The sequence below is a fragment of the Alligator sinensis genome, unplaced genomic scaffold (assembly GCF_000455745.1).
Source record: "Alligator sinensis unplaced genomic scaffold, ASM45574v1 scaffold442_1, whole genome shotgun sequence".
Taxonomy (NCBI): domain Eukaryota; kingdom Metazoa; phylum Chordata; order Crocodylia; family Alligatoridae; genus Alligator; species Alligator sinensis.
The window spans coordinates 7,606,893-7,622,156 of NW_005841829.1; the positions used below are offsets into that span (position 1 = coordinate 7,606,893).

At 40.1% G+C, this 15,264-nt stretch overlaps 1 protein-coding gene across 1 annotated transcript in view; it reads left to right on the forward strand.

Moving 5' to 3' along the window:
- The window catches only part of NAV2 (neuron navigator 2), a 420,322-nt gene extending 405,291 nt beyond the window's left edge, over nt 1-15,031 (forward strand). Inside the window, 3 exon segments of the mRNA XM_025200388.1 lie at nt 1,023-1,141; nt 9,442-9,645; nt 10,868-15,031. Of these exon segments, the coding sequence (XP_025056173.1) occupies nt 1,023-1,141; nt 9,442-9,645; nt 10,868-10,993 (449 nt within the window). The 3' untranslated portion in view covers nt 10,994-15,031.
- The last annotated feature ends 233 nt before the right edge of the window (nt 15,032-15,264 follow it).

Consider the following 15,264-nt stretch of genomic DNA (forward strand, 5'->3'; position numbering starts at 1 on the left):
TAGCGGTGTCTTAGGATTGAGAGGCACTGTCAGGGCTGTGGTGGCTATGGGTTGGGAGTGAGGGGCACCAACAGGGATGGGGTGGCTGTGGGTCAGGAGTGAGGAACACCAGCAGGACCAGGAGACTGTGTGTTGGAAATGAGGGACACCGACAGGGCCAAGGGGCTGTGGGTTGGGAGTGAGGGATACCAGCAGGACTGGGGTGGCTTTGACTTGGGAGTGAGGGTCAATGGCATGGGCAGGGCACTGGCATATCAGGGCTGCTTAGCACCACAAAGAAACAGTGAGGACAGCCACAGCTGAACCCACATCCTGGTGAGCAAAGGGCAGGGGGAGCTCTGATTTTCTGTAATAAAAAACCCCAAATCAAATGCCAAAATTTGAATTTATTTAGAGGTATTTAGAATGTTATTTTTATTATAATGATTGAGGCACTGGTAGACTTCCAAATTGCTTAAAATTGTAAATGTATCAATAAAACATTATGTTCAACTGATACATACTTACATGCACACATACACACGTGTATATATGTGTAAGTAAATGTGTGTATGTATGTGTATACATACATACACACAGATATATATATATCTGTATACATACACAGATATATATATATATCTGTGTGTGTGTGTTTCATTTTTACCATGGAAAAACATGGATTTGGGGTTTTTTAGTCAGAACTTTTAGGATTTTTAAACACAGAAAACCAGGATCCCTGATTATAAATAGTTTGTACATATGGTAAACTTTCTGAATTCTTATGTATTAAAGGACCCCCTTATGAATTTTCAGCCTTTGGTAAAAATAACTATATGCTACTGTGTTTAATTGGTTCCTTCTTAAATGCTGTAGAACTTCATATTTTTTCAGAGTTTGTGAATTATCTGAAAGACCAGACACCAGGCATGTACATTAGTTTTCTCCACTTGGGTTACTGTCTCCAAAGACTTTGAAGTTGCTGTTTGGTGTTGTTTTGAATGGTTATTATTTGCTTTTAATAAGTGAATATTCCCCTCTAGGTCCACGACTCTTCCTGTCCTGTCCAATAGATGTAGATGGTTCTAGAGTCTGGTTTACTGACCTGTGGAACTATTCCATTATCCCATATCTTCTGGAGGCAGTCAGAGAAGGACTACAGGTAAGGAAGCCAAAATGTGAAAAATAACAGACCTGAACAGGGTTTCTGTCTATGTGGTAGGAAACAACAAGACCACATTAACGCTTTCTCTAAAAACAATATGAGGTTTGGCTGTATATACACATTCAAGTGATCTGGAAGATTCTCTTGGATTTGTTTTTTGTAGAAAAACTTACCTGGAGACTCCTGTACATACTGAGTGCTGAACCTCTGAAGAGCAGTGCTAATGGTGTGCAGGCAGGATGCTCCTATGTACACATCTCAGCATGTTCTACAGGCTCCCACAGACTGCCTGGAAACAGATGGTAGCAGTGCATGGGGAAGTCCTGATTGGCTGATGCAAACTGCTGAGTCAGCTTGTGTCCCCCTACAGTATAATGTGGAGATTGCAAAGGGGGTGTGTTCTGTTCCCTGCTTGGCTGGAGCAGTAGAGTCTACTCCAAATGACACACTGTCTCCTGTGCGGGAGGCAAGGGGTACAATCAAAGCTCTATGGGATGCTGGAGGACTGTGCTGTGGCTTCTCTCAGAAGGGAATGTGTACATGCATTCACTCTCCCAGAAGATACTCTTCCAGGAGCGATTTTAACCCTGGTTGTTCCTGCGTGGCTTGTTGGCATATATCTGGATTTGGGATGTGTCTGCAAGAGCAGGCAAAGGACCATCTTTGGAAGATGGTTTGGAACATCTTGACTGGAACATTTTTCTGCTGAAATTTAGATTTACCCTTAGAAATAGTTTTTTAGTGCCTAGCTACTTTTAATTTCACTGGGAGTTGGGAGCCAAAATATTTTAAAATCTTCCTTTCGCACTTAACCTGCATCTAAAATACCAAGCAAGCATTGGAATTTGTATTGCTATTACCTTTGTTATCCATATTTTTTCTTTTTCTCTTAACAGGAATTAGCAATAGATTTACCATGACTTGGGATACATTTGAGCTATCTTTCAACAGAAAGAAACAATGCAGTATTTGGAGAGAGCTTATTGAATGAGTGGTAGCATTTTGTGCTGATGCTTTGCCTATTTATTTCTCAGGTGATGAAATATTAGGAATACAGGAATATAGCAAAGTTGGGATGGGAGGTTTTTCACAATGTCATGTAGTCCAATCCCTTGCTCAAAGTAGGATGATACCTGGCTATCCCATCACAGTCAAGTATTTGTCCAGCCTGGTCTTGAAAATTTCCTGGGATGGAGATTCTACAACTTTTGTAGGTAGCATGTTCCAAATACTTGCCAACCCTCAGAGTCAGAAAGTTCCTCCTCATCTCCAACCTAAATTTCCCCTGCTGATGCATGATGCCACTGCTCCTAGCCCTGTCTTCTATGACCACAGAAAAAAACCCATCTTCATCCTTTCTCTGATCGCCCTTCAAGGAGATGAAGACATCAAATCAGTCTCAGTTTTTTCTTCTCCAGACTTAATAACCCTGGCTCTTTCCGCCTTTCCTCATACATCTTCCCTCCTGGGGTTCTAATCATTTTGTTGCTCTCCACTGGACTTTTTCCAGTCTGTCCCATATTCTTTTGTAGGGCCCAAAACCAGACACAGTACTGCAGGTGAGGCCTCGTTAGTGCTGAATAGAGCCAAAGAATCACTTGCCTTGACTTGCAAGTGACCCTCCTGCTAATACAGCCCAGCATACTATTGGCCTTTTTTTGCAACAAGAACACACTGTTGGCTCATATGCAGCTTATGGTCTACTGTGACCCCCAGGTCCTTCTCTGCAGTACTGCAGCCTAGCCAGTGATTGCCCAGTCTGTATTTGCATGCGGTTATTTTGTCCCAAGTATATGACAGTATTTAAGTTCCAAGTTCACCAAATGGGTATGGCTCACAATACAATTCAAAGTTTACCTAATTCAGAGCTAACTTCCAAGCCCCTGGGGGCCACACTAGCAAGGGCCATACATTACACAGGCTGCACCAAGCACACTGTGTGGATGGTTCCCTTCCCCCCTTTCCACTGCACTATACACCAGGACAGGACCAGGAGCAGTGGCCTCAAACTTCAGCAGTAGAAGATTAGGTTGGAGATTAGGAGGAACTTTCTGATTCTGCAAGTGGTCAAGTATTGTGCCCAGAACCGTACCTAGACTCCTGGCAGCCCTGGGTGAACTTTTAGTATCTTTACCAGAGATAATGATGATAATAATCAGACAACAGAAAAAAAATTACCATTTTTGGGCCCCCTTTCTGTCCAGGCTCCAGGAGGCTGCCCGGTTCACCCATGCTGTGCCCAGCCCTGATTGTGCCGTGCAGGCACATGATGCACTCTTTGTGGGCACTCCCTGCTCCACTGCTGCACTGCAGGGGCATAATCCCCACATGTGGCTCTAATCAGCCCCAGACACACCCCAAATGCATCCTTAACTCCCTGGGCTGCCACACTGCTCCCCATCCCCACCCCTGGGACAAAGGCAGGAAGCAACAGCCAGAGGAGGGAGTTGGAACCCAAGAGACTCTGACTGCTATTGAAGCTGGAGTAACAGGGAGAGTGAAAACCAGTGAGAGACTAGGGTGCATGTGGCCCATGGGCTGCCAGTTAGCAACCCTGATCTAATTAATAATAGAAGTGTCTGCGTGCAAAAGACTATCTTTTTATTAAAGTTTGTCTTGTGAGACCAAGTGGTTGTAGTTCAGTACTGTGAAACAACTTGCTGATGTTATTCTGGCCTGAAATAATATTTGAGATTCTTCAGCAGTCCTGTAAATCCCTCTAAAATCAGCAGTCATATTAATCTTGGAAGAAATGGCAACCTGAAGTCCTCCTTCTTCCCTTTCCCAATTTTGGACATTTGCTAAAGTGGGTTAAGTCAAGTAACCTGGTTTTAATGGGGATGGATTCAATGTAATGTATCCAGGGCCAAAGTATGTGGGTCATAGTTGCAAAACAGGAGATATTATCTTTGAATGCTATGATACTGAAAGGATCTTAATTGAATGTGGGTTCCAGTGCAATGCTATAGCTATGAGTGTGAACACAGTCCTTGGAGGCATAAGTAGGAGAGGCGATATTTCTTCTGTATACAGTTTTATTGAGACCACATTTGGAATACTGTGTTCACTTCTGATATCAACAATTAAAAAGGGTGTTGAAAGACTGGAAAGGTTTCAGAAGAGATGCAAGAAAACGTGTTTTTAGTAGGAGTGTGAAAAGCTAAGTTTAATTAGCAATGGGCTGAGAGGTCATATTTGCATAAGAGATATTTCTGGTGGTGAATGAATGACTTGAGTCTAACAGGAAAAGGCAAAATGAGATTTTCTGTTTGGAAGCAGAAGCATGACAAATTCTGATTAGAAATAAGGCACAGCTATACCTTTGTACATCCAAAAGACATAACAAAAGGAAATTCACAGTGGAACAACCATTATAGACAACCCTTAAAGCAGAAAAGTAGGAACTGTTTGCCTTGCTTTTGCCCTTAGTGAGTGAATAACTATCTATGCTTTAGTTTACTCATAAAATGGGATTGTGATACTCGTATAGGTGCTCAGTGCCTTTGTATTTTGCTTTGAGATTATCGTAATAGAGGATCAGTAAAGAGCCCTGTAATGTTAATAAGAAATAGTAAGGATAATAAAATAGAACCACCTTCCTGTTTTCTTTTTAATTGTGTGGAATGCCTGTTGGCTCCAATATATTTGTAGAAGTGGTTTCCTCAGTATATTTAAGGATTCTGCTCTTTGATGTTAGGCTCTTTTCTATCTATTTTTCTCCAAAATTCTGTTATGACATTGAGCTTAAGCAGTAACTAAGATTATTCCAACACTGAGACTGAGGATGAGAATTGTGATTTCAATTCTCAAAGGAAAGGTATGATTATTTTAATGAAAGAAATGTATGTTCCATGTTGGCATCTATCTGTCTCCCATGCAAACAGATGCTCCTTTGTGAATAGTTATGTGAAACTACCCGTCAGGAAGGGATGGGTGGGCTGATTTTAGTCTAGTTCCCTTGGATCTACATGGGAGAACACTGTATTTTATTTTTGCCATTTAAAGAAGAATGATGGCTTAAGTACATTTGGGACAGGTATTGCTCAGTCTTGATAGTGATTTTATTCCTGAAAGCAGGGATGTGAAAATATTATGGTTGTATAATCCATCTGTCCCTCCCTTCTGTTTTGCTATTATAAACCTCAGCAACAACTAAGAGGGGGATCTGGAATGCCTGCCAGTTTGCATATTCACTAGTACTGTATTACTGGATCTTGTGCATGTTAATCTAGTGGACTGCCACCTCCTTTCCTGCACAGAAAGATCCTGTTTAGTTTCTATGACCCTTATCTCTAAGGGTTGCAGAGATGGATTGTGCAGGTTGCAAAGGAAGAGAATGGTGGTTCCCAGACTGCATGTGCCATATGTTCAGCTGGGGTATGTGAAGCTTCAGTTGCCGATTTAGATTCAGAGAAGATTCGGCCCGATTTTGGAGGCCAAATCACCAAATCCGAATTGAATCAGGAGACCAAAAACACCTCCAAATCGATTCAAAACTTCCAAATTGATTTGGAAAAAGATTTGGAGATCTGGAAGGCAGTCTTTCAGGGGAACAGAAACTGAAGCAGTGGGGGAAGGACTGACATCTGGACTGACAGGAGCAGGGCGTGGGGAAGACTGACATCTATACCTGGCCAGTGGCTGTGATCTTTCCCTGAGTCCCCTTCCAGTCACAGTGTCTGGGGGAGGGACGTAGAAACAGCACATAAGCCTCTGTCTGCAGCCATTCTGTCCCTTTTGTGAACTGTTTCTGCCTGAGCACCGGGAAGGCCCCACAGGCTACCATCCCTGCTGTTTTCATCCTGCTGTGCTTTCTCACACACACACACACACACACACACACACACACACACACACACACACACACGTTGTGAGTTTTGCTTGTCAGCACCTTGAGTTACAGTTTCCCAGAAACCCCTGCACTTATCTCCTTGAAACTTGGAAGACCTCATGCCTTCAGAAGGGACTACTATCCCTGCTATTTTCATCCAAATCTGCTAAAAAATGACAAAATGATAGGTATTTCAGTGATTCCCCATTATAGTCTATGGCCAAATCTCTGAATCAGCACCGAATCTTCTGAAGCCGATTCGGCCGAATTTATTCTGGACAGTGATCCAAATCTCCAAATTGAATCACTGTCCTCCAAATTGGTTGAATCCGAATCTAAATCCGAATCGAATACTCTCGTATTCACACAGGCCTAATGTTCATTATTTGCAATGATGAATTTAAGCAATAATGATGCAATAATACCACCATTTAAATAGAAATTGAACTTGTTAATTATACTTAAATTACAATTAAATAGAAATTGTACGTATTAGCCACCATTTAAACAGAAATTTGACTTACTAAGTAACCGTACTAAGTTACTTAACTGGTATTAAATAACTGTACTAAGTATTCCTACTGTAAATGACTTACTATGGAGCTATGATAAATGCTTCATAACTGGGCGCTCCAGATTTAAGCAGTAAACCCAGTTTTCAGTGACATGCATTGAAACAGTTGTCTGGTAAAATAGTCACCTAAGTGATCATGAACAATATTTTCTTTGAGGGAAGGAAAAATGGGTTTAAGATTGTCTGGCACCACCTAGTGGACAACTCTGCCTACTCTCAAGATTGCATTTTTCGGTCCGAGGAATACATGTTAACATATAAAATAATTTCATGCTGCATCATTTCTGAATTGGCATTTCATTGCAACATATTACAAAATCTCTATTTATATGCATCACCAAAATTCCCATCCTGCTAGGGATTCCAGTGAAATATAAAGGTTTTAATTTTAGCTTGTGTAAATTATTTCTGAAAAGGTTATTCTATACTCTGCTTGACAGTGTTTATGCTAATTTTATTACAGATCTGCAGCTACTGTGAAATACAGTTTGAAAGTTTGAATTCTGTTTCTTTCTACACTTATACCATGCCTTATTCTGTCACCTTTACTCAGATTGATTAGTACATTTGTGAACCTTTAGCTATTAATGTTCCTGATCTAATGCATCATCATCACAAACAAAGACAAAACATTTACTTTGCATTAATCTTTGTAACATCTATACATGTTACATCTGTTTCATTTGAAGCTAATTTTAAGCATTGTGATGTCTCTTCTGCATAGGTACTGAAATTATAACACTGTTGACTTGATGCTTATGCTGGTAACACTCTTTGCTGCCATGCAAGAGAAGTATGTGATTCTCTAACCAGGTCTCCAGTTAAAGCCAAGTTTGGGGGATTTTTCTGAAAGTGTGACACTGGATTGGAAGAAGTAGCTGGGTATTATTGTCACTATAGACAAAAATAGCCCATAAAGTTTAGCCAATAAGGATAGTAGCCTCAGGGATAAAATGTGTGGAAGGGAAAGATAGGAATAAGGGAAATAACTATTCTTTTAGCTCTAGAAGATCTTGAAAATTCCTGTGCCTGTTCATTTTTCCTAATGGAAGAGCATTGTTTTTTTATGGGAGCTTAAACAGATTTTATCAAGAGTTTGTAGGTGGCTTTTTCATTCAGCTTTATTTAGATTCAGAAGACTAAGTTCACCAGGGATGATAAATGGAGAGTGTGGCCTTGACTTTTTTTCTCACTTTTTGATAAACTGGTGTGAGAAATTAATCAGCCTTTTTTTCCTTTTCTCATTCCCTTTCCCACAGCTCCACATGGGTATGATATGGAATTGTCAATCATTGCTGTTTTCCAAATTGCGGTGTAAAAATTGGAAGGGTTTTTATGACAGTTTGTGAAATATGATTAATATGACTGTGAAAAAGATAATGCTAATAATAATAATATATGATTGTCTGTGAAAACAGAGAACTAGATTCAAAGATCTTTCAATCCAGTGTCCCATTGGTGTATGATGGTGTATCATGAGCATGCCTGTTCAAGGCCTTGTCTTTCAGAAAAAACACACCATGAAATTCAGTGGGTGGGTAACTGGGTGGGTAACCATTCTGGAAAGGGGAATGCTGACCCAGGCTTGGGGCAGGTCTTCAGTGATTCAGATTTAATAAGGCTTTTTAGGAGACTTAAGGGAGTTCCCTCAAAATGTGTTCATGGTTAAACACCCTCTTTGTGATAAGTTTTGCATTCTGCATTGGAAACCTTGGTTTGAGGGCTCATTCTGCCATGTCAATAATCTAAGCAAGAGCACTAGGATTAATCTGGCCGTACCACCCAGCTCAGTAGAAAGAGCTTTTCCATTTTTCTAAACATCAAACTTTTCCAACTCTGGAAATGCACGTGTGCCTTCATCATAAAGAATGTTCAAATAACAATAAAGGGAGTTGGAGGTAAGGTTAGCACCAAGATATTTATATCCCAAAGATTAAAGGCACTCTAATGTTCTCATAACACGCCCCTTACCTCCTGTTGTGTCTTATTGCTTCACTCCCCACTGTATATTATAAAGGGAAGTAAAACTCCTTTGAACTCAAGTGACAAAATGCAGATACTGAAATCCAATTCCTGAAGGGCAGTCAGCCTAGAAATCCCTATAGCAGAAGTTGTGGGGGGGAGGGATCTCTTTTCAGTTGGAGTTTGCTTTTGAAATCCATGTGGCTCAATGGTGAGCTTTTATCTAACGATCAAGGAGCTGGGTTTATGTATAAAACACAACAAAGCCAAGAAAACAGCCCAAATTAGAGGCTCAGAAGCACTGGCTTTATTTTCCTAACAATTATGTTGAAACAAAAATACCTTTCTGGAAGTAGCATACGTGTGTTTGAAGTAGGGGGCTGAACTTACAGAGCCAAATTCTGCTGGCACTTTCACCAGTGCTAGGGGAGAGACATTCTACTGACTTCAAAAAATATGTCTTTGGCATTCATCCATTGAGTTTCTGGTGGTAAGTGTTGAGTATTTACCCTCACACACATTAGGAACTTACAGCAAGTATTTGTTAACTATGAAAGTAAATAAGCAAGTTCCTCCTGCAAAATGGACATTAAAATGAGTAGCTTGCAAATATCTTAGTTAATCCTAAAGAATGCAGAAGCAGCTTCTGTGATGGATTTGATCTCAGATTCCCCTTCTTCTAAGATAGTGGCAGATTGAGAGACATAGCAGTCTCAAACGACATGGTTAGCAGCCCCTTCTAAGTCGGATCCCATTTGGTAGCTATAACTCCACCATCAGATGGGTGAAACTCACACCCTCCTTTGACCAGGTCTGATTCAGAATGTTTTCCATAGCATGGGAGCTCATTTTGGTGAGCATAGAATAAAGCAGTAGGACTGATTAAATGGCAAGAATATTTTTCAAGATGCTTTTGCTCTTATTTTCTAGCTGTATGGAAGGAGAGCTCCCTGGGAGGATCCTGCCAAATGGGTAATGGACACGTATCCATGGGCAGCCACCCCACAGCACCATGAGTGGCCTCCTCTGCTGCAGCTGCGGCCTGAAGATGTTGGATTTGATGGCTATTCTGTCTCTCGAGAAGGCTCAACCAGCAAACAGGTTCCACCAAATGATGCTGAAGGAGATCCATTGGTAAGTTTTGTTTTCATCAGTGCTAATGAGAGTTATTTGCTAACAGAAGAGAAAACCTAAAGAGGAATAAAACAGTAGCTGGCAAGCTACAACTGACCAGGGTGCAGGGAACCCAGGTTTTACCCTCTCATCCCCCTTCCCCCTGCTCAAATCCAAGGGGATTTGAACTTTTGATTCACACTTCTTAGCAATGTACTATAACCACCAGGCCATAAACTAGACATTACCCAGAGCACTCTACTTCCCTCCTCTTTGAAACTGGACCTTGCATCTTGCATTGAATATTAATTGGTTAAAATAGATAATCAGCACTCACATAGTCTTTAACCTATTCATGGCTGTAACCCAGGACTCCTTCCCTTTGTGGGCAGTATCTATATGCCTGAACCATGCTCCCTCTGACTTATGCTCTTCCTCCTGTTCCCACAAATCCCTGTTTTCTGGCAGCCCAATGGACCAGCTTGAAGAGGAGGGCTAGAGAGTGATGATGGGTAATGCTTAGCCCATAATATGGGCTGCTTACAGATATGGAAAAAACAAAACAAAGCAGTACTTTACTTTCAGCTCGACACACCCTGCACTTTGATTGAATCAGCTATTAGATGAAAGCACCAAAAAGCTCTGCTGAAGCATGCAAGCTATGCAGATGCTGGGGAGGTGGGTCAAATTGACACAATTCCTCTTCCGCTAAAGCACTGGTTGTTTTTTCCCCCCACATCTGTTAGCGCCCATTGAGGTTAGAACAGTTTGCTGGGAAGCAAATGATACAGAGTCAAATCTCCTGTTCGTAAGGGGAACCTAAGACTTAGGTGTCCTATTTCCTGGGCAAGTGCCCTAGCCATTGGGCTGTGGGTGGTCCATCACCCTCCTTCATTTTACTTCTAGTAATATATGCACAGGGTAAACCTATTCTGTCACAGGCACAAATAGAATCCAAGCAGTGTGCAAGTGCCAAAAAGTGCTGTTCCCCAGTTATGTAACTGTTGCTTAGATGTGTGAAGGTGCAATAGGATTCAGTTCAAAATTCTCTCTGGCTCAGATTCAGACTCGTATGCCAAGTCCATATGATGCAATAAGAATTGATTTACATTTGGCATCCTGTTAGAGAATCTCAACAATACCCACATTCTTGTTCTCTTTACACATTTTCTACAAGTGACATGAGTGCAAATGAGATGTCCCAGAACACAAATAATCCCGAAAACTTTCTGCACTTTCACAGATGAACATGCTAATGCGACTGCAAGAGGCAGCTAACTATTCAAGTCCTCAGAGCTATGACAGTGACTCCAACAGCAACAGCCATCATGATGACATCCTTGATTCATCCTTGGAGTCAACATTATGATCTTCAGCAGACAAAAAGATTGTTTCCCATTTTGCAAGAATCCTGATCAAAAAACACTAATGAAGATAACTTGTTACCGGACTGGGCAAACGTCTCAGTATTAGAGCTGCAAGAACAACAAGACACTTTATACGAGTCAGTCTTGAACCTGGGTGCAGGCAACCCAAACAACCTTTGTATGTTTTTTTATATAACGATATGAACTGCACTATTTCTTTGTTTTGTTCTGTTTAGTTGCTGTATGCTCTCATGCCTAAGATACTGAAGACATTTAAAAAAAGCATCCTCACAATTGAAAAAAAAAGAAAAAGAGGGCGGGGGGGAAATCCTTTGCGGCTATGAAATGAACAGCTTTGTGCCATGTACTGTCCAGGAAGAGAGGGGAGGGAAGTTCTCTGCATATGCTGCTTCTGACCAAACACATGTAGGTGAGGGCTGGACTTTTACCAATTAGCTTTGCAGACTAAACTCAGCTGCAGATAGTTCTGGTGCTAAAATACATTGCTTTCCTAGGTAATAATGTTCTGTCAAAGGCAATGCTGCAAAAAACAGGGACATTTGAAATACATATTAAAAAAAAAAGCTGCTCTCCTTGCCAGTCTGAGACCTTGTCTTTCTTTGCTCTATTTCACCGTGTGTTTATAGAAATATACATAAATATAAATATGAATATATATATACAGTCTAAACAAATCAGGTTTTATCAAACACTGTGTAACAAACAATTCTACAAAACTTTAAAGACTGAGTACCCCTCTGACATTAGGACATGATTCTTTTCTTCCTTACACCCATGTAAATCCAATGACTTCAGTGTACTCCAGATTTACACTAGTATAAGAGACCAAATTGACCCTTCTGCAGAGAGACAGCAAACAGACTGTATCCTATATAATTCTACAGTTTAAATGCTACTGCAGCAGAGTTACATTGGGCTCTCTGTATGTTGGGGTTAGGGGTGGATTTCTCGCGTGAAAAAAATAATCAGACCTCTGGTTTTTAATTTTTGCATTAAAATAGTATGGCTCTTGTCAATTTTATCTCACTGACCATTACAGCCCCAAATGGGTGCAGTAAAACTCAAAAGTCCAGTGTTACTCTGGTAACATTATTTATTCTGTCTCTTTTTTTTCAACTGCAGAATGTAGTGTTCTAGTAGTTCACCTGAACAGTCTTATTTAGGCCTGAAAACAAAGGAAGAGAGGGAGTACTATCTTTTTAAAGTTTAAAATGGGCCATGCTCTTGCATTCTGACTGAGCTGTGAACCTGGTTCTATTTCTCCTCCTCCTGTCCAAACGCACACAAATACAATTTCAGTGTTAAGGCTTGTACATCTGTTGAGGAGTAAGAACACCTCAAAAGAATTGCACTTTCCTTTTTGTGGGAGCAAATACTGACAAATACATCACCACAAGTCAGTTGTCTCAGGCTGTACCTCAGCAAGAATCGCAGTCCTCAGCACTGATTTGTACAAGCCTTTCCAGCTATCTTTTGGTGCTGAACTTTAAAGCGATGCCTTACTTCTTTTGTACTAATTGTGTTAATTACATTAGTGCTGTATATTATGAGTTTTTATTTAAATAAACAAACAGGGCTAAAGTCATCTCTTGGAATATGATAAGTTGCTGTGAATATTGTTTGTATGAGATACTAGATTTTGTTTAAATGTAACAGTAACAAAGGAGGAAAATGAGTTAACTTTTCAGGTTCATATCATCTGCAGCTAATAGTTCACTGGACAGCTGTTTATCTAATGCAGGAAAAAAAAAGCTTTTCTATGATAATAAATGCCGTCACTAGTAAACTACAGGAAAGCGATTGCTGTTTTTCCAGTGTACAGGTAGAAAAACTTATTACAAACACTTTTTTAAGAGCGTGTTAATCCTTGTGGGTTTAAACTAATGTAACAGACAAGTTCATGCTTCTGTCACTCAGTTTGAGAGGATAGTTTTATTATACCTCATGACTTTCTACTCTCTGTGACATGACTGTACTTACTTTTTTGTCTTTTGTCCAATGAGAGCTGATACTGAATCTGCTCCTGTTACAGCTTTTAAGTGCTGATAACCTTTTTAAAAAAAATGTAAAAGAATAATTAGCAATGTTGGGGGGGGCGGGACTTATCCACTTATGTCACTGGTTTATCTTACCTGAACTCTAACTACTTATTTCATTTGAACGAAATACCCAGGGTTACTCAACCAACCGTATAAATCCAGTTCACATTATTGTAGAGTAAGCTTCATTAATATAGAACTTTCCCTAGCCGTGCTGATGATTTCAAGAGTAGCTAATGGCTAAAAACTGATGTTGGATTTCTCCCAGGACAAAACCTTTTGTATGAATGGACAAGCCTGTTGTCCCACATGAAGTACCTGTTAAGTATCCAGATTACCACGTTGCACTGGGACAATACCAGCTCATTTGATTTAATTGGCATTCAAGCTAAACAACTGTCCTGCACCTGTTTTGATTGGAGTCACAGCCTAGGACAGTCAGCCCAGAGATAAACCCAAGGTCTGTTTTGAGCCAATTTCTCAACAGCCTGACAGTTCTGCTTCCCAACACTGACTTCGACTGTTACTACTATGAAACCGAGTAAAGAATAAGTACCTGAACCTGCATCTGAATCCATTCAGATAGACTTTTAAGCTTGTATGGATCTAATTGCAGGACAGGGACCTAAAGTGACTTAACATTATACACTTCTCAGCTACCCTTTAACTGATTCCTCCAGATACATTTGAAACTCTGGGCATGCCTACGCTCTCTGTAGACCATGCTAAGGTTCTCTGCCATGAAGCATAATGCATAATGTTGCTGTCTCCAGCACTGGGCAAGCATCAATTAGCACTTCTAAAACAAGGAGCTCATTGGCACATGCCCTGCATTGCATGAATACAAAATATTGGTGTGCTGTGCTTCCTGGCAGAGATCCCCAGCACAGTCCTTGGAGGCGATAGATGTGCCTTGTGTGTCATTTTGGTTGCCATTTTTCTTTTCCCCAAACCTATGCTCAGACACAGGAGATGCTCAGTCATTCCAATGCCAATCTATTTCTGTGTCACTGACAGTAGTTTGGGTTACTGTAAGGAGAGGGCTTTGCGTCATTTTAAGCATCACAAAACTCAGCATCCTTTCTGCAACTTTGGGAAGCAGGGTTACCTGTTGTGCATATTTCTTACTTTTCATCAAGTATTTAGCAGAGCCTGTCTCTCTCTTGCTATATCTACTTTTTCCTTTTTTAATGACTTCTTATTCGTTTAAGGCTTGTCCTTTTGGGGTTTGTTTTTTTTTTTGGCCTTTTTTCTACAAAGTTCTACATTAAAACAAAGATAAATAAAACTAACAAACAAAAAATACCCAACAAATAAACTCTATGATTCTATGCAACATTTATGTTGAGTTAAAAACAGAAAGCTTAAACAGTTTCCTTTCCTTCAGAACTGCCAAGAATTGTACAGGCCATAAATGAGATGGGGAAACATTTTTGGTTTGAGGGGAGGGTGTTGATGAACCTTTTTTGTACATTTTGGAAAAGAAACTGATATTTCATTGTTGATGCTTACCTTCGGTATTCTGTGTATTGAATCTTGTCTAAATGTGACAATTCTCTTTCAAGAAAAAAAACAAAAACAAAACAAAAAATCTTTCTTTGTGGATATTAAATGGAAGGTTGCTGTTTTGATCTAGTCGTTTCCAGTGGAACAGTTTATGAAATATGTTCTATAAGATGTACATTTTTTCATTGTAACATAGAAATGTAAATATTTGATTAAAAGTGCTGCATTTTGATGAATTTTTTCTAGCCATTTTTAAAGAGAAAACTAGGAATTGAGTATTTTGTGTACGGTATGATGTTTTCCATCTTCTCCCCTCCCTATTTAATTTTCAGTTGTCATTTAGGATCAGAATTTGCGAATGGTCTGTTTGAGATCATGCTTCCTGCCCCTCCCCTGCCCCTGTCATGGAGAATAAAGCTGATGATTGTACCAGTCTTAAATTATTCATGATTCAATAAAATTGATGCTTATTTATTCAGATTTATGGTTTTGCTGCAGTTTGTGCAATATTGATCGGTATCTATCTAGTTATTTAGAGTTTTGATGACTTAGTTTCAGGGTAGCAAGAGAATTAAATTAATTTTTTGGTGCTTGTGAAAGGTGCTGCCTTCATAGCATGGGAGAGCGAAGACCCTATACACAAAAATGAGGAATCTAGAAAGAAGTCAAAAGAAGCAGTAAAAAATGTAAAAGACCTGCAGGCAGCT